The sequence below is a fragment of the Pyrus communis genome, chromosome 10 (genome assembly GCF_963583255.1).
Source record: "Pyrus communis chromosome 10, drPyrComm1.1, whole genome shotgun sequence".
Classification (NCBI taxonomy): Eukaryota; Viridiplantae; Streptophyta; class Magnoliopsida; order Rosales; family Rosaceae; genus Pyrus; species Pyrus communis.
Genome location: NC_084812.1, coordinates 8,486,178 through 8,512,914, shown reverse-complemented (window position 1 = coordinate 8,512,914; position 26,737 = coordinate 8,486,178). Strand labels below are relative to the sequence as shown.

At 38.4% G+C, this 26,737-nt stretch overlaps 3 protein-coding genes and 1 pseudogene across 3 annotated transcripts; 2 read left to right on the top strand and 2 right to left on the bottom strand.

Annotated features, from left to right (window-relative positions):
• Nucleotides 1-894: 894 nt before the first annotated feature.
• LOC137747371 (tubby-like F-box protein 5) lies at nt 895-3,606 on the bottom strand. The gene is made up of 5 exons (XM_068487470.1): nt 3,172-3,606; nt 2,332-2,688; nt 2,150-2,237; nt 1,805-1,934; nt 895-1,713 (listed from the first exon to the last, which is right to left on the bottom strand). The coding sequence occupies exons 2-5, from the start codon at nt 2,686-2,688 to the stop codon at nt 1,044-1,046; spliced, it is 1,245 nt and encodes a 414-aa protein (XP_068343571.1). The 5' UTR covers nt 3,172-3,606; the 3' UTR covers nt 895-1,043.
• Nucleotides 3,607-15,272: 11,666 nt separating this feature from the next.
• Nucleotides 15,273-17,953, top strand: LOC137748753 (laccase-11-like). The gene is made up of 5 exons (XM_068488932.1): nt 15,273-15,389; nt 15,505-15,656; nt 15,809-16,182; nt 16,659-17,582; nt 17,693-17,953. Exons 1-5 carry the CDS (start codon nt 15,273-15,275, stop codon nt 17,821-17,823), a joined length of 1,698 nt encoding a protein of 565 aa, XP_068345033.1. The 3' UTR covers nt 17,824-17,953.
• A 358-nt stretch (nt 17,954-18,311) lies between these two features.
• Nucleotides 18,312-21,431, top strand: LOC137748197 (putative glucose-6-phosphate 1-epimerase). The gene is made up of 10 exons (XM_068488304.1): nt 18,312-18,451; nt 18,530-18,676; nt 18,799-18,912; nt 19,217-19,268; nt 19,642-19,779; nt 19,999-20,097; nt 20,340-20,437; nt 20,648-20,755; nt 20,846-20,927; nt 21,195-21,431. The coding sequence occupies exons 1-10, from the start codon at nt 18,378-18,380 to the stop codon at nt 21,258-21,260; spliced, it is 978 nt and encodes a 325-aa protein (XP_068344405.1). The 5' UTR covers nt 18,312-18,377; the 3' UTR covers nt 21,261-21,431.
• Nucleotides 21,432-21,473: 42 nt separating this feature from the next.
• On the bottom strand, nt 21,474-26,428 carry LOC137748196 (syntaxin-112-like; annotated as a pseudogene).
• Nucleotides 26,429-26,737: the final 309 nt, after the last annotated feature.

Below are 26,737 nucleotides of genomic sequence, written 5' to 3'. Positions count from 1 at the left end.
ATGTGTCACCTAAAGTGCCGCGCATGACTCATACGAATCTCTTTAATCATCCTTTTCGAGTGCGAATTTACTTTAGATCTAGAACTTTTTAAGCATATCATTTTGCTAGATTTCTCTCATCATTAGCTGAAAATCTGTCGCTCATTACGTTGAAAATCCGTCATATAAGCATGGAGAATCGGAGATACTTTTACAATTAGAGATACTAGTGAATAGAGTGTTAGGTTTCTACCAGTACGCTGTGTTAGAAACTCCCCCTTCCCTAAATTTTCTTAATAATAATATTAATAAGAGAAAATTGTAGCAATGGTCCCTCAACTTTAATCAAATTGCTCTAATTGGGTTAAAGTTGAGGAACCATTTCCCCAGTCAAGTTAAAGTTGAAGGACCACTGCTACAATTGTTTCATTTAGTTTTCCATATTTGCCCTTTGATTTAGCTTCATGTGCGTGGCACGTGACTCATTTGAGTTGAAAAAAATAACTATAGCTACAAGTTTTGAGGAGTTAAGGGACCAATAGTCATACATTTTTAGTTTAGAGATCATTACAGATTACAGTTGAGGAACCATTGCTACAATTTCTCCTATTAATAATTTAAAAAAATAATAATAATAAAAAGAAAAAGAGAAACATCATTTTGTATACAGCTCTCACCATACAACGTAATGAGTACTCATGTCGTTACTGTTCCACAAGGACCAGAACAAAGAAAGTTCAGGAACGATTCTTCGGCATCTTACACTAATTGAATACATTTAATACCAACATGATGCGTACATATCTATGGATGCTTGGCCCTCGTAACCCTATATACAGATGACATTCATTCAACTTCTAGTTTTAGATTCAGTTGCACCGCAAAAACAGCTTACGAGACAGATTCCAGAGTGGCAGCCATGAGAAAAATGAACTGATTGAAATAGCTGCGATTTTCAGAATTAAACGATCAAGCACGAAGAACTTTTACATAGAACATGGATATGGTTCGAAATTACAGAACAGAATTCAGCAAATGACGATCATGTTCTACAACCAAGTTTTTCATTCACATGCTGGCTTGGTGTCGAAGCTGCTTAAGCAGATCGCAAACGCTTGGAAACAGGACAGCGGGTAGCGATAATCCAAGGTGAAGATGTCTTTTCCGATCTTTCCAAACTGTAGGATTACCCTCTCTTGCTCTTCAGCCGAAACGTTGTGGGACGGATCAACAGCTGCCACAAGCTGGAAGTTTTTCACAGAAGCCACTGTAACGCGTCCTCTAAAGTTAAGGCACCAGCATTGTAGCTGCTCATGCCACCTAGGAGACTTGTTTTTCAAAACCAGTGGCTCTGCGCCCGGGGCAGACATGTTTGGCTCCGAGAGGGTTGTAGAGCTGAACTCTGTGAGCAGATCCTTTTCTTTTGAACTTGGTGAGACAGCAAATTGTTCGTCATAGGCTTGTGGCAACGATGTTGGTGTTGGGGCGGTGCCCCCCTCCTGAATGGACGAGACAGGAATGGAGTGCATAGCACAATGCATTCTCCTTGGACCTCTTGTGCAAAAAATATTGAGCTCGTAAGAGATGTTGCCAACGCTGTAGTTACACGCTGGTACTCTTGGAGATACCTGCTTAGAATGGAACCTTCGAGATGATCGATTATTTGGTTTGGGTACCGCACCACATGGAGGCTGGCTGTCATATACGGTGAACTTGGTACCCAGAAAGTTGGACCTGGTAAAACAATTGTTGAATGAGTTGTCGAGAACATTAACTAATAATAACTTGACTGAGATATTTGCAAATTATAGTAGAGCACACTTACCTCAATTTACCAACATATGTACTGCTGGATCGAGAAAAATCATCTGAAACCAAAGATATAACGAACTCTGTGCTTGTTGCCCTTCTGATCCTTTTGGCAGCTAGCAGTAATTTATCTTTCTCGCCCTCGGCTGTAAATTTAATAGCATAAGTGAACATCATGTAGCAACTTATAAGATTTCTTTTCGTCAGACACTTCTCCGTGGCAAATAATCTAAAGCGAGAATGTTAAAGGAGCAAGATATCTTTAGAAATGCTATTCCTAAGATTGACGGAAACGTACAATATAACTAACTGCAATCCACGATGAAAAAGTTGCATTTTCTCTAATAAGAACGCTACTTACATGGTGCCAGACCACAGTACAGATAAAATGTGGAAGTTTCTCTATTCCTTCTAATGAAGCACTGTATTGGAGACTGGCGAGGCCCCGGCTACACAAAGCACACCACAAAACAAACGCTATTTCAGAGGAGGCAATCAGTACAAGTAAGCACAAACTTTAGAGGCATTAGAATAAAGCAACACCTGCTTCAATGAGATTGGAAATGTGAGCCTTCCACATTGCTCAGGAGTTTTGACTATCTCCCTCGTAATGTCCCTCCATGACTTACAAACTGAACCACAAAAAACAACGACAGCTCGAGCAGGCCACGAGGTTTCACTTTCTTCTACCCTCTGAATTATGTCCAAAAGCAATTCCGGAGGCAAGTTCGCCCACTGACCCTGCTGAATCACATCAGTTGGAGGGGTTGGAGCCATATCAGGAGCAATATGCGACAACGTCCTTCTACGCCAAAGCTTCCGCTCACCAACTCGCCTTGACATGCTCCCAATTCCATCTTTCATCCCCCGCAGCTCGCGAACAATGCCTTTGAACGACATCTACACATAGCATATCAATCAGAACATGACGCCAAATCAAAGAGTAAAAACTTTTACAAGGATTTCGAGACCAAAACCTTAGCAGGCAGGCAAATTCTAAAGTTACCATCGAGTAGTAATGAATTTAAGCCCATTATCCTTGATTCAAATTCAAATTGTGAAACAAATCGGCCATAGTTTTGACATTAACATTGGCTACGTTCGAGAGAAATCTTAGGATAAACAACATAATTCCTCCACTCCAAAAAGTTCAAATCTTTTTTCTTCCAATTACATTTCTCTCCTCCATTTCATAACCTCTTCAACCCCCATAAACAATATCTATACATAAAAATCTGTAATTTTTAGAACAAACTAAAACCCATTAATTTTATCAATAAAAATTGAAAAAGATAATTACTTCTTAAATCTTTGCCAACCAACCAACCAACCAGTTAAACCAGAGCCAACCAAAAAATGGGGAAAAACAGAGAGCCAACCAACCTGTTAAACCAGCCCCAAAACTCACAGCAGATACTTCACGATGGCGACGAAGACTCCAGAAACCGAAGGCAGGCGGCAGGCGGAGGAGAAGCTTTCAGAACTTCCCGGGATCACAAATCGGAGAACCACGGCCAAACTCTCAGCAGCAGCACCCGACCATGATATTCTCCGACTTGGGGTCTCTACTTCGAGGCCCTCCTAGATCGCCTTCTCATCGTCGCCACCGCATTCTCCTTTCCCATGTCAGCACCGCCACCACAGAGCTCCGATCGGCGCCGGCCCAGCAGAGCAGAGCAAAAGAGTTTCGGTATTTCGCTCGCTCGAAACGGATCCGATGCGCTTTTTTTGCGCTTTACGCATTTCGGGGGTGGTTTAATAGTCCGTTAAAATGATAACATTGAAATTGTGTGCTGTAAATTTTGAGGGAGGGAATCCGGTGTGTCGTGACTCGTTTTCGTACACGTGGCAATAGTTGTCTACTTTTTTTTTATTGATTTGATTTTTTGGATCCAACAAAAAATAATAAAAAAAAGATAATGATTTTATGGAAGAGGTATTTATCAGTTTACTTCCGAACTTATATAGAGCTATTAATTTTCCTCTTCAATTTTAATTTTAACTGATTATTCCTTAAATTTTTATAATTAGTGGATTTGCCCCGGAACTTTAAGTGTTTAACTTTAGCTGATTACGCTTAAACTTTTGTAATTAGCTAATTTTTCTTGAACTAAAACTTTGACCAATTATCAAATTAAAATTTTATAAATAACCAATTTTCCTCGTTAGGTTGAATTTAAAATTTTTTCTTTCGAATTTCCCAGGGACAACTAACTAACTTTTGATTGATTTGATTTTATGGATCCAACAGAAAATAATAATAAAAGATTTGATTTTATGGAATTTGTTCTAACTAACTTTTGATTGATTGATTTTATGGATCCAACAGAAAATAATAAAAAAAGATTTGATTTTATGGAATTTGTTCTGTAATGTTAGGATTTAGTAGGAAATTAGGAACTTTTACAGCAAGGAAAGAAAATGTCCAACCAAAAAATAAAAATTGCATAACCCTGTTTTGCTATGCATATCCACTGATCCAACAAGCTTTTGTCATAATCTAACTGGAAGAAACCCTAATAAGAAACTTTAATATTCTTAACTTTATCTAATGCTTCATGTTTATCCTATAAAAAGGGTGCAATCTTGTCATTGTTGTCAAGTTCAAGTTAATCAATGTTTGTTATTATGGAAAAGGATCCTTGTCAACCGTTCATAATATATCGTGCAGTTAGAATCATTCCAAAATTTAAAATTTAAAATTAAATATAAATAGTACCTAACGAAAACTAACTACACAATGTACGATGAACGATCACAATCATGGAATTCCTATAATCCCTAAAAAAAAAAAATTCCAGCCAGGATCTTTTTCTTGATATTATCTAGTGGGATGTTGTTACCAAACTTCTCATTTTACTTTTTCGACTCTTTCTTATCATATAATGAAGCATGGAGATTCGAATTGTTTATTTTTAGTCACTTTTTAGGATCATTTTTTCAAAAAATTAACTAAATTTTAAATTATTTAGTCATATCAATCGATTATATAATATATGAAGAATGTTTCTCACTCTAACACAGAAAATTTTGACAAACAAACTATTAAACGATTTCTAATTTAGTTGATTTCAAAGAGTTTGATATTTAAATAAGGATTTAAAAATTAGACAATTTCAATCATCAAGCAATATTGCTAAACAAAAAAAGAATCGAGAAAGTAAAACAAGAAAGTCCAAGTAAACAGGCTCTAAGTATAATACTGGATTTTCTTGTACCAAAAATAAAATTGAAAAAGCCTTTTATTAATTAGTTGCATACACGCAAACATTTAATTCAACACACTTTCGTGATGAATGTGAAATAATATTGGATTTGAATATCCCATTCACAAAGAGAAATGTTAAGAGCATCTTCAAATGAGATGTCAAAATTCTAAGTGGAATGTTAGTGTGCATATTTGACATAAATAGTTTATCTAACCGAAGTGTTATTTGGTTAATGGATTTGAAGGCTTTGTGATTTGGAGTCAAATTTGACATTAATGTCAAATTTATTTTTAATTCATTTTAATGGTGGGTCTCTTATTCCATTAACATTTCAACCAATAAAAATTTTATTTCACGTTTTTTTTAATAATTACAATCATTTAAAGATTTATTTAAATAATAAAATAACATTTGACAATTCGGTTAGAGAAGTACAAAATTTGACATAAGACTTCAAATTACCACATCAGCCTTTAATTGTAATTTGACTCTTATAATTTGACATTTCCTTTGAAGATGGTCTAAAGAGATTCTCTCAAAATGCGATTCTTCATGGACTCTCTACTACTTTATTTATTAAATTTTTTTTTTGCACAATACTAACATAAAAATTGTGCCAAAAACATAAAGTAACGGAAAATCTCACTTTTAAAAAAGTTTCCTTAACATTTCTCTTATCAAAACACTCATGGTCAAAGATGGAATTGACTTGATAACCTTGGAAATTAATTTCTAAGAAAGACTTGGACTTGGACTTTTTTTTGGGACAAAAGATTCACTCGCTTGGACTTTTGGACTTGGACTTCTTGATAAAATCACTTTCATGCGACTTCTTCCAACCCTTCATATTGGAAGGGACAATGACTCTATGTGGTTGGAAATATCGCACGAGTTGAATAAATCCTTTGATATTATTTTTTAATTTATTACTCATCATATTCACCCCAATTTGACCAAACACTTGAATTAATTTATCTTAATATCATTTCTTTTAATAATATACAAATTCATAGGGCGTTTCAAGATTTTATCTAAGAAATGTTAAAGTGATTCTCAAGTAACCTAACAGTTTAACGGCAATTTATGTGACAACATTGTAAAATATTGTGTAAAAAATAGGAAATGACAGATATTCATGGAGAGTCTTACTTTTGAAAGAATTTTCTTAGCACTTATCTTTGATCCGATCCAATTCATTCATACTGATTGATTCAATTTAATTTTGATCGGTTTTGATAATTTGCCGGATTAAATTAGATTCTTAAATCGAAAAACCAATGTGGTTGGTTCAAATGACCATTTTGATTGTGAGAATCCAGTAACTTCCAATTCAAGTTAATTTTAAGCTCTTTTGATCGTATTAGTCCTCTAAAATTGAAAAAACAAATGAAATTTAAGTCATTAAATACATTATATCATTATGTTTGGCTAAAAAAAACATTATTTCTACTAATTAATGAAACCCTCTTTGTCAACCAAAAGAGAGGGAAAAGACAAATTAGTCTTTTATCACACAAAAAAATAATGGGCAATAATGTAATTTCACAGGTCTAAATTTTACTGTTTTTTATTGAAACTTCACCTACATTGATGTTAAAATACCTTCAATATAAAAAAAACAAAAAACAAAAAGAAAGCCAAGCACTCCCCCACGTTCTCTCTCTCTCTCTCTCTCTCTCTCTCTCTCTCTCTCCTCATTTTTTTAAAAAATGTGTTCATAAACCCAAAGTCTATAAGCAAATGCTAGTATAATTAATTAAAACACTTTTATTTAGCATTTGATTTTGATTTTTGATTTTTATGTGTTATTTTTTTATTTTTTACTTTGCATACATCATCAATGAATTATTACGCACTAATAAAACTGTGTTATTTTGTTAAAAAAAAAATTGTGTTATAAGCTTAGTTTTGTTGTAAATTTGATAACAACTTTTATGTTTCAATATTTTATTTTTCCGTTTTAAAAACCAACGTTCAATTCAATCTAATTCAACCTCGGGCCGAATAAATTGAAAATTATGCAATCTTAGTCTACATTGAACCGATGCAAACTAAATATATTTATTATCGATTTCGAAGTGATGAACACCAAGAACATTCATAGTTTACACAAACATCTAAAGGGATTCTCATTTTTTTGTAAAATGGGGACAAGTTGCGGGGCCCCTTATACTCGAACATCTTCATTTATAGATCATTTTTGTAAAAAAATAATTAAGAAACTATTTACTCATTTGATTGTCATGATGAAATTTTAATGTTACTTAGGATATAATGCTTGTTATTCAATTAGATGTCTCGAAATATTTCTGATTAATATTTTGCAAAGATTATATATAAAGTACAACTTAAAAAATAAACGGTTCAAATCGTTAAAATTCGATGTAGAACATTTCTCACAATTAGTCTTAATTTTTATCAAAAAATAGAGATGCCTTTGAATGAAGGGCTGCCGACTGTTACAACAAACTGATGAATTGGGTAGCGCTGGGTTGATGGAAGTGGAGCCCAAGAATGGCACGTTCACCCACTACAGAAACCCATGTTCTTGACAAGTTGTTTGCCTGAATTATTTCGAGTCTGGTTTTCTAGTTGGATCTATGCATATATGTTTCTGGGAGGGAGATCTTTGATGGAAGAGAATTTTATTTTATTTAAATGCGGATTAGCTTTGGGATCCATATAACATTGAATTTTAACGATTTGAATTGTTTATTTTTCAAGTTGCACCTCTTAAATTTATTTTTGTGAAATAGTAGGCAAATCAAAAATATTAATTGAGTTCAAAGAAATTGATAAACATTTTGTTCTATAAGAAACACTGAAATTTCATTGTGATAATTAATTAGGCAAATAGTTTCAAACTGAATTGAATTTTTGCAAGGATAATCTAAGAATCGACTTACAAAGTAAATAGTTCGGATCGTTGAAATTCCATATAAAGTGGTTCTACAACTAATCCTCATTTTCTGGAAGCAAAAAAAAAAAAAAAATGAGAATCTCTTCCCTTAAGGGGCGTGTATCTCTATATATTTATATCGGTATAGAAAATAGGGATTGCATGAACAGATGTTTCGCGTGAAAAAGTCGGGGTTCTACCATGAAATTAATTATCAATATAGAGAGTAACTCCTTATAAAGTTATAAGCTCTTGCTAGATTTCTCATTTCATCGACATGAAACTGTTTTTACCTTCATATCCTCACACGCCCTCTCACGGATGACGGATTTTCAAGCTAAACAAGTAGACAACACAAATTGAATGATGTGGAGCATGTGTGACCGTTGGGCTCACACATAGGCTACACTTAGTCTAATACCATGAAAAAAGTTGAGAGTTTCATTATAAAAACTAATTGACAATACTAAAAGTAGCTCAACTTTTTATAAACCCTTGTTAAATTTTTTACTTTCACTGATATAAAAACTTTGGGTAAAGTACAAAAAACTACCTCAACTATGGATCGAACGACACTTTCATACCTCATCTTTTAAAATTGACAATGTCATACTTCATCTTACGAATTTGTGACGATGTCATACCTTCCGTTAGTTTGTCTGTCATCTATTCCGTTAAATAGTGACGTGGCTTAAAAAATTAATAAAATATTAAAAATTAGGGTAAAGTACAAAAAACTATCTCAACTATGGGTCAAATGACACTTTCATACCTCATCTTTTAAAATTGACAATGTCATACCTCATCTTACGAATTTGTGACAATATCATACCTTCTATCAATTTGTCTGTGATCTATTCCGTTAAGTAGTGACGTGGCATAAAAAAAAAAAAATAATTAATTAAATATTAAAAACTAGGGTAAAGTACAAAAAACTATCTCAACTATGGGTCGAATGACACTTTCATACCTCATCTTTTAAAATTGACAATGTCATACCTCATCTTACGAATTTGTGGCAATGTCATACCTTCTGTCAATTTGTCTGTCATCTATTCCGTTAAGTAGTGACGTGGCTTAAAAAAATTAATTAAATATTAAAAACTAATATTATAAAATCATTTAACAATTTTTTTTACATGGGGACCCACCCCTTATTGACACACCTCGATCGAGATCAGGGCATGCTGGCCGTCACGTGGAAGTGACGTAACCATGTGCACAGTGCAGAAGCTAATAAAATAATAACATAAATAGTACGAATAAATAAAAACTAGCTTTACACAAGGTAATAACGAACAAGTGCAAGCGTAAGTGTGAACACTAAGTTCAGAGCATGAAAGCCTAATGTAGTCCGGAAGAAAACGACACAACAAGATCACACCCGAAGGTGGTCCTACACTGAGGGTGGTCTGTCAGATATGCCGGGGAAATCCTCAGGGAAGCCACCAAACGCGCTAGCTAACTAGAACCTGGAAGGGCGCAAAACAAAAGCGTGAGTGGGCAAAAACAAAGATTTTCGAAAACCATTTAATAAATAAGTTCTAACCCCTCGCCGTAAAACCTGTATACTTCCCAGAAAATAGAATATATATATATATAAGTCATGCTCAGGAATATGCTATGCCAAAACCTCAAGGTAAAATGCAAGTGCTCAGGTAATATCGCATCAATATCATATAATCTGTCAGCCGGAGTCACCTAACGTGACCTGTACGGCTGAATCTAGAGCTCAAATCTCCATCTCACTAACTAGACCTGCACACGAGTCGGAACCACCTAAAGTGGTCTGTACGACAAGCCTGGGTGTAATATATATATACGCTCAAGTGCTACGATCATGTGAAGGCTGGGCGAATAATCGCGGGTCACCTACGAGTCGGAACCACCTAAAGTGGTCTGTACGACAGGACTGTGCACCTAACTTGGATCCAAGATGAGCGTGTGGTGCGGGAGGTGAACATCACGTGAAGGACTGTGCCCAACTCTGGGCGGGAGCACTAACACCGGGGGTGCAGGTTATGAGCTCTCTATATGCATCTCAAATCACTACTGAATGTAAACATAAGTCACAACTCACCTGACACTTACCTGTGCGTCCGCAGCACCAAACATACATATATATATGCAACTAACAATGCATAACAAACGACAATATAATGCATGGAATATAAACGAATAAACGGTTTAAATCAATTTCTGGGAAAAGTATAAGTATATAGGTATATACGGAAAACCAAAAGTCCACTCACTGGTATGTGGAAGGGTCGTAACCCCCTTGCCTCGAGTGACCATGCTCGTCCTCGGGGTAGGTATCACCTATATGCGAAACAACTATAAAAACGTTAATTTTTAAAGCACATAACCAACCTTAAGAAATAACTTCTTATACAATGCTCAAATGGGGTGTATGAATACACCAACGCGATCTACTCAACCTCAGGAACATCCCCATATTTTTAGAAAAAATTTTCACCGCCGCACGCGCCCCCACGCGCCGGCCAAGGCACGGCCACACGCAGGCACGTGCCTGGCACGCTGACGGCGTCAGTTAACGCCGTCAGGAATATTCCGTTAACTTTAACGGATTCCGTCAACGGCGTTAGGAATATTCCATCCAAACTGACGGAATATTCCGTCGACTTCTCCGGTGAGGCTCCGGCGCCGGAAATCGGGAAATCTTTAAATCTTCTTATCTTCTTCGTTTTCAACCAAATTTCACAAAATTGGTACCAAATTGAAGCTTACAACGAAAGGAATAAAATCGTACCATTTTCAAGTGCTAAAATCCACGAAATCTCGCCGGGAAAATACCCCCAACTCCGGCCAACCTCGAAACTCGCGATCCCGACGTCCAAAACCTTCAAACGAACCACCCCGAGCCTCCCAAGGACCTCACCAAGCTTCCTACAAGCTTGAAATTCCCAAAAACATAAGAATTTACGTGTGCATGAACAGTAACAAAATTGGGGTATCCCGAGTTCGACGTGAAAACAAAGGTATCCTTACCTGAAATGGGTATGGTTGAACTCCTATGGACCTCATGAGCATAGATATGTACTTTGTTTCTTCGATCTGTGAAGATTACAAGGGTTTTGGAGTGTGTCCGTACAAGGGATATGAAAATGGGAAGGGAAATGGCACGGGACAGGTGCAGGGATAGGGGAAAGGGTGAGGGAAAATATGGGAGGGTGTGTGTGTGGTCCACAATCAGCCACACCAAGCTCAAAAACAACCACACAACGAAAATTTACACTAGGGGCAAAATCGTCTTTTCACGCGTACGTTTTAAAATTTTCGGAACGGGCTGTCACACTTATCCCCCTCACCTTTCTTCCCTTCTCCTGTTTTCCCCCACCCCAAACCCAGATCCCATCCCACCCGCTCCCGTCTTCCCCTAACCCACCCCCCAAACTCATCACCCTCAACCTTTTTCCCCACCTATCTCCCCCGAACTCATCACCCTTACCTTTCTTCCCCATTTCAGTCCCCAATTTGTAATTTACTCAAACAAATCAAATCCCAATTGGAATTTCGCAAATTGGGTGTGCTCTGTTGCTACCTCTTTGACACCTCTGCCTTGTGCATCCATCCTTTTCTTTCTCCCATGTTCAAATCCCAATTGGAATTTCGCAAACTGGGTGTGCGCCGTGATGGCGTGCTCATGCATCCATGGATTGCTGCATCACAATAGAGGAATTAGAGCGAGAAAGGCGCCGGACTCGCTGATCAAGGCACGATTATCAACCCGATTCTTAGCTAAAAGCCTGAGCTTGGCTGCTGCAGATTGCTTCACGACAAGAGATGGCGATTGGAGGCCATCGACGCAAATCTTGATCGTCGGCTGAAGATCCTCCGACGAAATGCTCTCGATGATCTCGGTTGAAAAGTTCTCCCTTTACAAAAACCCCTGGCATGGTTCCAGTTCGAGCACAGCCTCAGATAATTTAGAGGTCAGCGCATTTTCCGGCGACGGCAAGCTTGTGAGCCGTTTTAATTCTCCCGATATGTCGTTGCTGCAGGCGGAGAAATCACTGAAAGCTTGGGATAGCTAGAGGTACTCCTCGTCGGAAGACGCAGACTTACTGGCAGAGTTATGGGTGCGGAGGGCGAGCTCGCCGAGGCGCATGTCGACTACCGAATCAGTCCGGTTCTCGGAAACGAAAAGCTCTCAGCGTGGGTGCAGAGGATGAGGTTTGTGAAGTTTAGGGCTTGGAGCTTGCGGATAATGGCAAAGCCGACGAAGCTGCTGTTGCAACGTGAAAAAGAGAAAGGGGAGAGAAAGAGGGGAGGGATGGTGGTTCTAGGCACGGCGAGGGAGAGTGAAGTGGGGATAGGATCTGGGTTTGGGGTAGGGGAAAACAGGAAGAGGGAAGAAACGTGAGGGGGATAAAGGATGGGTCCCCATGTAAAAAAAAATTGTTAAATGATTTTATAATTTTAGTTTTTAATATTTAATTATTTTTTTACTATTTTATTAATTTTTTAAGCCACGTCATTACTTAACGGAATAGATGACAGACAAACTGACGGAATGTATGATATTGTCATAAATTCGTAAGATGAGTTATGAAAGTATCATTCGACCCATAGTTTAGGTAGTTTTTTGTACTTTACCCAAAAAAATTGTTAAATGATTTTATAATTTTAGTTTTTAATATTTAATTAATTTTTTTAAGCCACGTCACTACTTAACGGAATAGATGACAAACAAATTGACGGAAGGTATGACATTGTCATAAATTCGTAAAATGAGGTATGACATTGTCAATTTTAAAAGATGAAGTATGAAAGTGTCGTTCGACCCATAATTAAGATAGTTTTTTGTATTTTACCCTAAAACTTTTTTTTATCTTGATATTTTCACATGAAGATGACGATGATATGTTAGGCATGCATGAAACGGCCCACGAGTAAGTATTGATTGACTCGTCACCAACATTTGATAAGGCTTGTGACTCGAGACATGGGCTGTTGGGCAGCATGCATTTTTCATCGTTCTATTCTTGCTTATCTGCCGTCTGCCAGCTGATGACCATAAACTACATTACCAACCAAACATAAACAGGATTCTTCTATAATTTTAGCTGGGCACCCACGTGAACTCATCATGACCATTTATACTTCATATGTCATGAATATCAACCCAACATGATCCTCTCCGGATTCTTTTAATAAGGATCTTGAATATCTATAAATTGTGTCCGTTCAACTTACATTGTACGGTTAGTTTTTATCGGGTACTGTTTGTATTTAATTTTAAATAAAAATATTTAAAATGATTTCTAACCGTATGAAGTAAGACGAACGAATATGATTCACGAATCTCTGGGATCCTCAAAAAGAGAATCCGTCGAAGATCCGGATTCAATATCAACAATCAAAATCAAATGCGTCATGTTTTATAAATATGAGTTTATTCAGGTTGGTTGAAATCTAAATAAAAAAAGACAAGCCGCATAATTTTTCAATTTGTCATTTACTGTTGTTGATGGTTTAACTTTTTTCTTTGTTGGAAAGGGATCCATCCGGATCCCTTCCACCTAATTCTCCTAATCAAATAATTTGAGTTTTTGAAATTTAATTCAACCGTTAAAGTTATTATAACTTTTGGAGTAGACCCCTATTTGTAGCCGTTTGATCAAATTTCAAGGGTCCGAATTGTTTGATGAGGAGGATTAGGTGGAATGAATCCATAGAGAATCCCTTTCCTTATTTTTTAACTTTTTTATAGTGATTTTTTGCACTCATGTTTTCTCGTTAGGCACTTATTAGCATGTAATGAAGAGTTAAGTTTGGTTCAAATTCCATATGATGATCAAGCACTCTAAAATTCATTCCCAAGTGAATATTTCTGACCGTAGGGCGCAAAATCACATACGTCAACAATCGTCAATCTATCACGTGTGACTAATCGTATTATCTTATCATATTATATCGTCGGACTTGCATAATTTTCAAGTTGGCTACTTGCTCCTCATTGTTTGCTTCATTTGTAGAAAAGACCGTCATAACTGTGTCAACGGCATCGTCTAGCGCACTGCGCTCTTCTTCCTGGTTCAAATTGTAACTGGTTTGACGAACCACCGAACCTCATCTCAGACTCGTTATTTGAAGGGTGTAGGTGTTGCTTGCCCTGTGTTTTGTACTCATCCTTCGATGGGGGGCCTGCTAAACCTAAACGGCTGCAGATGAATATACTGTCATTCTTACCATTGTGGGGTCCACATGGACTTATTCTATTTGACAAAGATCATATTTAAACTTTCAACGTCCTCTTATAGGAGAGAAATTTCGGTAGGACTGTCTGATTAGAACAACTCTCACATTAAATAAAATTATCGTCAATTTAAGTGGAACCAAACTACATGATATTTGATACTTTTATATAAGGTGCCTACATGAGAAGTATAATTAACTTACCGCCCACTCGATCTTCAAATCCTGGTTACGTCCCTGTGTATTTATATTTCATTTGTTTTTCCCTTATGGAGTAGGCAAAAATTAAAAGCAAGAGGAAGCCTCTATCTGAAGTACCCTTAACGAAAAAAGCCCCAAAGTCCGCAAATACACAACCATAACTCATAGCTATAAGCAACTCCCGGAGAATGACATCTGACCCAATTGCATAGCAGAAGTGAAGCATTTGCATTGCCGAGATGGCACCTTGCAAAAAGCTTTCACATGGATGACAAAGAGGAGAGGCATCGGGAGATTTTAATGCGCACTGTCAAATGGTGTCACTAATTCACGTATTATAATACAAGTAAACGACATGGTTGATATGTCATATGTCATGAACATAGAACATAATATTAATAAGTAGATCATCACGTTATTATATGTGCGGATTGTTAATACTACATGACGATATGATAGTCATACTCATGAAAAACTTCTCAACTTCTCATGCCCATTGTATGTCATGCAGCAAGTAACCCAAGTCAATCATGAACTGTCACGTAAGTGATAAAAACCACATACAACAATGCGTTCGGAAATCGTGATATCCCTTTCCTCAACAAGAGACCCTTTTGTGATACCATATTCTTTAAGCTATACCTTTCCCTCAACGGTAAAGCTTGCCACTGCATTTAGGGTTTTGGTTGGTGCACATTATCCATTTTACAAATCAGAGGTTTCTGAAGTCAGTCGAAGACGGCCCGAGTCCCTTTCAAAATTTTGCTTACAAGGTTTCATGTCCAGCACAGTTCCTACCTAATTATTAATTGACCCAGAAGCTCCTTAACATACTTTTAAAAATGCACGTCTTTGCCTCAACGCGTGCATATAAATATTTGGCATCTTCGTGTTCATGCCTCATTACCTCTTCACGTAAACAATCAAGAAGTTGTGGATCAAAAGAGAGAATCGAAATGGCTAGCATCTGCCTCCGGAACAGGTTTCTGTGCGCATTCGTGCTTATTTTCTTCGGGTTTCTTGGCTTAATCACTTCTCCTGCTGAAGCTGCCATCAAGAAATACCAGTTTGATGTGAGTTGTGAGTTGTTCCCATGCATTAACATACAAGAAAGAAAGAAGAAAAATGAAGAACTAGTACTCCGTTCATGGTTTTCGAATCGATAACATTCTCTGTGGGATTTTGCAGGTCCAAGTGAAGAACGTGAGCAGATTATGCCATGCAAAACCGATTGTTACTGTAAATGGAAGGTTTCCGGGACCTACGATCTATGTCCGAGAAGGTGACAGACTTCAAATCAATGTTACAAACCATGCTAAATACAACATGTCCATTCACTGGTAAGAATTAAACTAAACTAACCAAACAAACTAGTTAGTGAGCACAAAAAAATTGCGCATTTCTTATCACAACCTTTTTCTCGTAGCAGAAGTATTTACCGGTTTCCCAAAATTATATATTGTATCTCGCTGAATTATACATGTTCTTATAGGCATGGATTGAAGCAGTATCGAAACGGTTGGGCAGACGGACCGGCTTATGTGACGCAATGTCCGATCCAGACCGGAAGTAGCTACACTTACGACTTCAATGTGACAGGGCAAAGAGGAACTCTGTGGTGGCATGCACACATTCTTTGGCTAAGGGCTACTGTCTATGGAGCAATTGTGATCATGCCTAAACAAGGAACTCCATTCCCGTTCGCACAGCCGTACAGGGAAACTGAGATTATTCTCGGCGAATGGTGGAATGTCGACGTCGAAACCTTTGTCAACAAAGCAAACAGCTTGGGGTTGCCACCAAACTCGTCAGATGCTCACACCATCAACGGGAAGCCAGGGCCATTGTTTCCTTGCTCTGAGAAACGTAAGCAAACCCCTTCATCAGTATTGTTCTTACTTTCAAAAACTACGCCGAGAATCGAGGCTAGAAACCTTAATTCTAAGCTCTTAGTGATGGTTTCACCCTAAAAACGTTAACTATGTCAATACGTAGGATCGAAGCGTAAGAACATTGACTAGAGGTAAGGCTTTCTCAACACGTCATGTCTGTAAGAAAGATTGAACGTCATGTATAGACCCGAGATAAAAACCTAAAGTCAAAGTTCTATATGATTTTTCATCCTAAAACGTCAAGTTTTCTGAGCGCGTCATGTCTTTAAGAAAGACCAATCATCCTTTACGTAAAGAGTAGGACTGCTAAAAGAAACGCACGACAAAATATTTGAATTCCAAACCCCAAAATTAACGAATTGCTTTAAACACAAGCAACAGTTTCAGCTTCAATATGATTACAACTGTAAAATTTATAATTCCAATTTTGTTATACTCTCTTTCGTTTAGATACTTTTGCAATGGAGGTTGAGCAAGGGAAGACCTATCTCCTCAGAATCATCAATGCCGCTCTCAACGACGAACTTTTCTTCGCCATTGCTGGACACAATCTGACAGTGGTGGAGGTTGATGCAGTTTACACCAAACCCTTCACTACTCAAGCCATACTAATCGCACCAGGCCAGACCACAAACGTTTTGGTCAAAGCCAATCAAGCTTCAGGCAGATACTTTATGGCCGCCAGAACTTTCATGGATGCTCCGGTTCCTGTTGACGACAAGACAGCCACAGCCATCTTCCAATACAGAGGAGTCCCGAACACCGTCCTGCCAAGCCTTCCGCAACTGCCTAACCCTAATGACACGTCCTTCGCTTTAAGTTACAATAAGAAGCTCAGAAGCCTGAACACTCCAAACTTTCCGGCCAATGTGCCTCTCAAAGTCGACCGGAAACTCTTCTACACCATTGGTTTCGGGAAAGAATCGTGCCCTAGTTGCATCAACGGAACAAGATTTGTTGCTTCCTTGAACAACATCTCTTTCGAGATGCCTCGGATCGGGCTTCTGCAAGCACATTACTTCAACCTCAAAGGGGTGTTCAAAACCGACTTCCCCGATAGGCCTTCAACTGCATTCAACTACACTGGTGCACCACTCACAGCCAATCTTGGGACATCAACTGGAACTAGGCTGAGCAAGATTGCTTTCAATTCGACAGTTGAGCTGGTTTTACAAGACACGAATCTCCTAACCGTGGAGTCGCATCCGTTCCATCTCCACGGATACAACTTCTTTGTTGTTGGAACTGGGATTGGGAATTTTGATCCTGCGAAGGACCCTGCTAAGTACAACTTGGTTGATCCTGTTGAGAGAAATACAATTGGAGTTCCCACAGGTGGTTGGACCGCCATTCGGTTTAGAGCTGATAATCCAGGTACGATGATCACATAACTTTAACATGTACCGCATTTACTGACCACGCATTTACTGACCACGTATCAGTTATTTACTTACTATAACCTTTGCTTCTCATTGAACGTCTAGGCGTTTGGTTCATGCACTGTCACTTGGAGCTTCATACTGGCTGGGGACTGAAAACAGCATTCGTTGTAGAAGATGGACCAGGATCGGATCAATCTGTTCTGCCTCCGCCTAAGGATCTTCCGCCTTGCTGACAATGCACGGACCCGGTTCATATCAATCTCTTGCAAAAGTTGCAGAAGGTTTCTTGAGGGTTCACAAACAATTACCAATCAACACAAATCAATTTGTATGAGACTAAAAATGTAACAAATTACACCATACCATGTAATAATTGTTTTAACAAATTAGACTGGAAACATTTTATTTAACCATACCCTACCCTTGTTTACATTGTCACACTTGCATTTGTATTAAAGATTAATTTTAAAATGTATTTATTAAAAGCACTTTCAACTATGTTGAAAACACATTATTGCTAATTTTGCGTAAATTGATGACGTGTAAAAATGAATGACTCTTTACACAAAACGAAACGGGTTAAATGATACTTCATGTTGGGCCTGAATAATAAGTGGATTGAATCGGTCCAAACCCAGTAAAAGAATATCCGAATCTCTATATTTGGTCCCTGGGCTTGGCGGGTGGTGGCGTGGTACCCGACGGTCACTGAGTCACAGTCACAGAAGAAGATTTGAGTATAAGGAGTGGAACCACAAAAACCAACCCGCGCGACTCGACGAAGAAGATGGCGATGGCGATGGTTTCTATGCTCGTTTCGCTCCCCACCCTCACTCCTTCCAATTCCCGCCGAGTCAACCGGTGAGTTCATCTCTCTCTCTCAACTCGGTCTTTCATCAGCTCGGTTTCCTGTAAATTTCACATCACACAAACACGCAGGTTTTGGCAAACAACGCCAAAAACGTCGTCATCCGTGATGGCTGTTGTAAGCGGCGCCGGAAGCAAAGTGAGCGCTACTGCAGGGGTGAAATTTGCAGAGGGAGAAGAGAAATTGCCTAAGGTCGTTTTGACCAGCGCCGGCGGCAGGTACATTGTGTTGGTTTTGTGGTTTGCGGCTGAATTCGCATTTGGAAACGGAACTTTGACTCTTTTTTTTTGAATTTTTTATTGGAAATTTGAAATGGGTCGATGAATTTTGATGCTTGCAGTGAGGCGGATGTATATTTATATGGCGGTGTTATTACTTCTTGGAAAGTCCCAAATGGGAGGGACCTGCTTTTTGTTCGACCTGATGCGGTATTCAACAAGAAGAAACCAATCAGGTTGTTTTCGATTTCGTGGGTTCCTTTTTCGGGTTTTCGGAAATAAGTTGGTTTCCGTTTGGGATTAAGTTTCAGTCAATAACTTTGTTATGCTTGCCAAAATGAGAAGAATTGAAATGATCATTAAAAAATTACTTGGTTTATTTTGGAAATATCAAATTTGGTTTCTTTTCGTTGTGTTCTGTATGTTTCATAAGGGTCTGAAATTCCTTTGATTTGTTTGTTAAGCATGTTACTTTGAATAATCATTTTGCCTGAAAGCTGGGATTTTCGTCAAGATACTGACTATTCTCTCTTGGGATAGTGGAGGCGTTCCACATTGTTTTCCACAGTTTGGACCAGGCCCTATGCAGCAGGTACAACCCTCTAATTTTGTTTCTATACCATCGTCTTCTTTCTGTCTTTAATGTTATGAGTTAAATTGATATCAGATACTTCAATTTGATGAGTGCCTGAATTAGAAACCTAAACACTTAAAACCTGAGAATGGCAGTTGATGGATGTTTGTATTTTAATGGTAGGTTGATTGATTTCTTGATAAATGTTACATAACCACATAACCACATTGCCTAATGTGCTATGGTAGTAGTAAGTCCATTGACATTGTTGCTTCCATCAAAGATTCTCGTATGGAGATCCAGATTTTTGTTCTGGCTGCATGATACATGACTGCATTATTCGGGTTTTTGCTATTGTTCTGAGGCTTGGAGATGTTTCTTCAATTAACAGCACGGATTTGCAAGAAATCTGGACTGGTCCGTCATTGATTCTGAAAATGTGCAAGGAGATCCTACCATAACTTTAGAACTAAAGGATGGTGAATACAGTCGCTCAATGTGGGATTTCAGCTTTCAAGCTTTGTACAAGGTCAGTTGCACTAACCCTCTATGAAAATGATAATTGTCTAGTGCACACTTGTAACTCACTGCCCCCTTGGTGTGCACAGCTGCTACACAACAATACTATGTTAGGCCACATGCATATATGGTAATTTTGTAGTCGTAATTTTATTGACTCCCCCATATGATATTGCATTTTCCATAACCTGGAGTGGACAAAACTTCTAACGTGTTTCAATGGTTGCAGGTCACTTTGCAACCAAAGGGCCTTTCCACCGAACTTGTAATTAAAAATACAGACAGCAAGCCATTTTCATTCAGCACCGCATTGCATACATACTTCCGGGTAAGTATGATTATTTTATGCTCAGGGGTTTGGTTATCATTCTGGCATAACTCCTATTAGCAGTGTGGAGTGGAGGGATAATTTGAGGTGGAAATGATTGAGCTATTCATATATTCTTTCTAATGACTTCAAAAGTCTGAAAATACTAGGAATCACATCCTCAGCAAAGTTTTTGAATTTGATAACGTAAAATGGGCTTTGATAAATGATTGTATCATTAACATTTAACCTTTGTCGTGAAGGCTGCTGTACAAGGGGCATCAGTTAAAGGTTTGAAAGGCTGCAAAACACTTAATAAAGATCCCGATCCCAAGAATCCACTGGAGGGCAAGGAAGAAAGGCCTGTATCATTTTCGTTGCGTGCTTTTATCACATGAAAAAAGTGACATGAGTTCAATGCTTTCTTTTTCAGTTTATTGGCTGGGTAAATAAGGTTTGATGGGGCAGTATAAAATGCTTTTGTCATAGATTATTCACTTTTCAGCACTATTTTTTGAAATCTTGCGGGACATGTTGCTAGGCATTTCTGATTGATATCTTAATGACACAGGGATGGGATCACTTTTCCTGGATTCGTGGATTGCGTATACCTGGATGCCCCTGATGAGTTACATCTTGATAATGGCTTAGGTGATGTAATATCTATCAAGAACACAAAGTAAGTCTAAATCTTAGTTTATTTTGTTTGGTAAAATTCTTTTCCATCTGTTTCACTTGCTCGACTCCTCTATCCTTTTTGTCTATGTAGTTGGACAGATGCTGTTTTGTGGAACCCATATCTGACAATGGAAGCATGCTACAAAGATTTTGTTTGTGTTGAAAATGCAAAGGTATGGAACTCGAAATTGGAATTGTCTATTGGATGCTAAAAATGCTGATGTATCCGGACAGGGAACTCGACTAACTAGTAACTCCTGAGTGGTTCTATTTTCTGTTAAGCTTAAGATGCCCATCATTCGATATGCGTTTCCATCATTAGTCAGCAATGAGATGCTATTTATATTGAACAACTTTTAGATATTCTTCCTCGTGTGTTATGAAATGTATACCGATTCTAACTCAAACATAATCCGTCTCTCTCTTTATGTCCATATCAGATTGGAAACGTACAGCTGGAGCCTGGTAATACGTGGATTGCTACGCAACATCTTAGCATTAATTGAAGAGTGGCTGAACCCCGTTATTCAATTTTGTAAACATAATGTATCGTCTTTGTTTTCGAGTCTTTTATTTGTTGTTATACAAAGCTTTTAAGCTACAAAGCAAGCAAAGTTTATCAATAATGGATGGTCCTGTATATGTTTCCGTTCTGAATATTATGTTTCCTTTGGTGATCCTGTTGTACTCTCTCTCTCTCTCTCTACAAAAATTGTGAGATTAAAAACTGAATTCATTTCAGAGGAAAACACCAGAGCACAGTTTCAAATGTTCTCATTAGCATTTCTGTCGATTAACAGAACCTCAAAACGCATCAAGAGAAGTACTCTATGAGCTCAGAAAGCTCACTAAAGACATGCATTCACAGGCCTAACCCTAAATTATTCCGACTCTGTTCTAATCACAAAGCGAACATCGAAATAATGCAAACCAGAAGTATAATCAGTCCCACAGCCCACACCCAGTAAACCCACTTCTTGTTCTTCTTCTTCATCTGGCTGGCATAGTGAAGACTGTTTGTGCCACCACTGATGAAATAACCGGCATTCGCCACATTGTCTTCGATATTTTCAATGTCTTCGCCTTGTGCCTCAACCAGAACGGCCATGTCGAGAAACACCTGATGAAGCTTTGTCAGACTTCTCTGGATATCCATCACTGCCTCGTGTCGGACTTTGTTCCCAATATCCAGTTCCGTCTTCCCTTCGAACAATTCAACTTTCAAGCTTCCGGAAATTATCTTTTCGATCATCTCATCCGATGGCAAGTCGCCCGTTGCGCTGTAGTACCTCCTCTTCAGATCTTCCTTATGATCCGAAACAATCTTCTCTCTCAGAGATTGAAAATTGTCCATCAGGTCCCTTAGCTTGACTCTCAAGCCACCGGTAATGGACATTCTAGTCCGGTCCACAGTGCTTCCCTCCTTATACGCATCGGACATTTTTCTGTTGGTCGCATTTGACTGATCAAGCGCTTCAAGCCTCGCCTTGACAATCCTCGCTTTTCGAAGCACTGCGACCATGTCAGATTCCATCCGGTCTCTAAGCCCGCGGAGAATCTTGGCACTGTGAGTGGACTTTGCCTCAGCGTTCAGGCTCTGGAGATCGTGCAAGAGATTGGTGATCTCTTCCATGTCGGCCTTGATTGCTCCGACTTCTTGGAAGAACTGAGAGAGGTTTTCTTGGTCGGACGGGTTGAGTTTGCCTGCGCCTGCTTCGACATCAAGATCCGCTTCAAGGTCCTTCTGCGCCTGTTTCTTCAGTTCCACATAACTTAAGAAAGATTTGGTCATCAAATCATTCATCTTTGCAAAGAATCTGCAAAACCCACCTGCAGAAATTCCAGAAAATTCAACTTTCTCAAAGGAATACTTAAGATGAAAGCCCAGTCGAAGAAATCAAAGAAATATTTCCTGAATTTTAATTTTACCCTCTCAAATTCAAGAACAGAATCTTCTTCTCAAGATTACAGCGCTTCTTCTTCTGTGTTGCTCCAAGAGATCTAAATTTCACAGAAAATTAACGAACTTCATCATCAAAAAGTTAAGAACCAAAACCCATGAAGAGATCACGAAAACACACAAAACCCATTTGATAAACTTTGAAAAAATGAACGAAATAATAATTGATGCCTACCCAGAAACAAGAATTGAGAAAAAGGAACGAAAAAATTACAGAAAGTGGGATTTCGGGAAAAACCTTGAAGAAATACGCTCTGTTTCTGTTTCTAGCGCCGCCGAGTCGCCGACTATCTTTCTTATCACTGTCACTGCGATTTTGACAGTGGGGGTTTCTGGTTTTTTATTTTTGGTGGGGGGATGAGTGAGAGGAGAACAGAGAAGAAGGAAGTCTCCGATGAACGAGAGAGAGAGAGAGAGAGAGAGAGAGAGAGAGAGAGAGAGGGATCGCAATCTTTTGGGTTGGGTTTCTTTGTGTAACCGCTTAAATTTCAAATTGCCGTTGATGATATATGTAGCCGTTAAGTTCTTTTACAATTGGAAAGGCGGTGGATGGCGAGGCGGTTATGGATGTGGTTAGTTAAACGGTTTTTTTTTATGATTTTATGGGATTTGGCGAAAACAGCTTAATGATTTGATTTACTTCTAAAACATATCCACCCTTGCTTGATTTAATTTTGATAGGGACTCGGATTGTATTTAACTGACTTTAAGGTTCGCATTGCCAAACTAAAGACAAGATTTCTTGACGAGAGAGACTTCAGGACGTTTGTTTAAGTCGGTCACGCATTGTCATGTATTGATGTTATTACTGGTAGTGCGACTTGGTATGCCACCAGTGTGGGATTAGTTTTTTGAAAGTTGTTATTCTCGTTGTCATGAGAAGTTTTTCAGTGCGACTGTCATACCGTCACATGACGTTACAATTCACTGATGTTATAATGAGCGTATTTTATAGCAATACTATAACTTAGTTCCATACTCATTTAGGTTGTCAGCTCATATTATAACACGTGAATTAGTAACAGCTCACAGTGCCATCTTTTTTTGGTCGATAATACGAGTTTTACAGCCAAAGGCAAGACAAAACAAAGAACAAGCAAACTCTTAAAAAGGAGATGATAACCTGAGCTTTCACAAGGGCTGGAACTGAAACAGTTCCAGGAGGTAAAAAACTCAGCTACCAAGCCAAGGTGGCTTCCAAAAAAACTGCAGCCAGGATAGGAGAGCTATTCCCATCCCGACCTGGAAATTACATGAGAGGGGGGCTAAGGATTGGGTATGATCTACCCATATCATGGGAAGCATTTTTTGACATGAAAATTGACTTACTGAGTTCTGAAACTTGTACACAGATCTAACAAAAGCAGGTATTTTGTTGACATTTGCTGCACTGAGAACCGTACTCATAAACTCGGTTAACCTCAGGTTGTTCCTGTTGACAAAACACTAGCAGTAAAACGAATGGCTTCTACTACACAACACAATCTGCATTTGCAGAATCTGAAGTGATACACATACAATGATGACCCGAAATTGAAGGATATTACCATTCTACCAATCTTCTTTTGCTCTGCAACAAACAACTCGATTGACTTTTGGCACAGATACACTCTCCCACATCTTATTTTTCATACAATTTTCCACCCTCAAGCCGTCAAATGTGACGCATTACACTTGCATGGTTTCAAGTACATTTTTGTAAATAAACTTGGTTTATGTTGGCTGTTGGTTCTTGGCCTTCTCCGCCTCTAGCTTCCTTAATGTTGTTGAACTTAGCTTATCTCCACTAGATTCTTCAGAAACTAAATCTACAACTTCAATCTGCACAGAGACCCACAAAATTAAGGATAACCGTCACAATGATTTTCAAATAAATAGAAAAGGGTCTAGTTTAGATATGTTAAAATCTGAAAAAAATTGAATTTGCAGCAACCAATTCAAACCTTAAGTTGTGACAGGCCTCGGTCAACTCTCTTCTTATTGACAGACAGTCCACCTGGTAAAGTCTCCTTGCTGCCAGAAACCAAATCTAAAATTAGTGAAGAAATAACTGTAACAGCAGTAAAAGCATAACCTGATGATGAGTGTTACGCCTTATGCAGGCCAAGCTAACTCAACTTATTCCGTCTTTCAAAGGGAAATCAACTCAGCCTAATCTAAATCCAGACCGATTAGCTTTAAACATTAAATCAAGTGATGATCAACGTCAAAACTCAAAAGTGACACATGGACTTCAAGAGTGAAGCGAAGAAGAGATTGACAGCTTTACAAGTTCATGTTGATAAAGATCGACTCAGCAACATTATAACGAAATTGAGATGCTAGCAAAGACCAAAGAAAAAGATGTAAATCTGTAACAAACCTGACAACAATTGCCTCCAGATTCTCATCAACTATTGAGGGGCCATACGGGTCCATAATAGGTTCAGCTTGCACTACCAGCCCAGGCTTGATAGACTGTGAAAATACATGCAGGAAATTGAGGACTGAAAATATCGTTATTAATACATAAGAAAGAACACATTTTTTATGACACAACAATGCTGCAGGAAACAATACAGAAATTGTTGAATGCAAAATCCCCCTGAGATTGCAAGGTTGAAGGTCCATATGTACTGCCACCTAATTCACTTTCCCTAACCTTTACCAAAACTGGAATACTAGCAAAGGTCACCCTGAAATTGAGATGTAAAAAGATGAAAGCGGGTATGGACATATGGTGGCGGAACAAATGAACCTGTTCGAACCCACAACCACAGCTACAACAGAATGAGCTGCATTGCAACTCAGTCAAAAACTGCGATACTTTTTTCTTATGGATGGAGAAGATAATTTCTCCAAGTGAACTATAGCACCGTTTGTCCTTCAAGTATCCGAAATCCACCCTACTTTTTAAATTTTATACATCCGAAAGTTCATCAAACCATTTCTACTAAAAATGCAAATGCAAATCTCTTTTTTTTTCAATACAAACTAATCGAATCGCAATATAAACAAATTCATGGAGCATAATACCTTGATGAAATTCTCAACACTACGCTTCCTTTCTTCAAGGGGTTGTATCAGATCAGCAAACTGCCAGATAACCGCAACATTAACCATCAAAATCTACCTTATGAAGTTATCAACTAAAACTATGTAGGCTTTCAGACAATAATTACATTAAATTTACAGCCTTTCTGGAAAATCAATGCTAATAACAACTAAACCAGTTCGAATTAAATCCACAAAATTCGTAAAATCCGAATGATGAATGAAAAAAAGAAAAGAAAAGAACCTGCTTGTTAGTCAACATGGGTCCGTCGCAAATTCCGACCACAATCCGATCCCTTGCCAGCTCCGCCGCCCCCTGCTTCCATTTCCATCAAACCATTAATCTTAAAATTCACATGTAAGAGAAAAAAGAAAGACAGAGATGAAGAAACAGACCTTGAGAAACAGGCGATGGCCGTCGTGTAATCGGTCGAAGGTGCCGCCGAGAACGACGGCTCCGTATGTATTCGGGGGAGAGAGCTTGGAATTCACCAGCGAATCCTCCAAAGCCGCCATCTTTAACGCGCGACTCCGAACTGCAGAAGCAAGATCGAAAGAGTCGTTATTCTTTCTAGTTTATTATTAAACGACAAACATTTCTTTTTTTAGGATCACCTCTCAGAAAACGGCTGAGGAAAGGGATCTGGATCCTTCAACTTAATTCATCTCATCAAACAATTCGGATCCTTAAATTTTGATTCAACGATTAAAATTATTATAACTCTTAAAATGAACCTCTGTTTACAGCCGTTGAATCAAATTTTAAAAATCCAGATTATTTGATGAAAAAGATTAGATGGAAGAGATCCGGAAGCATCACTTTCCAACTGCTGACAACGTTGGGGTGGTTGGTCGTCGGCTGAAAGTATACCCACTTACCTATAAAGTCAAATGAACCTGGACATTTTGCTTATAAATGGGCCGGGTCGGGTTTTCAAATTTTGGTTAGTAGCTCTAAGTTCTCTTAACTACTTGGGCTACGGGAAGATT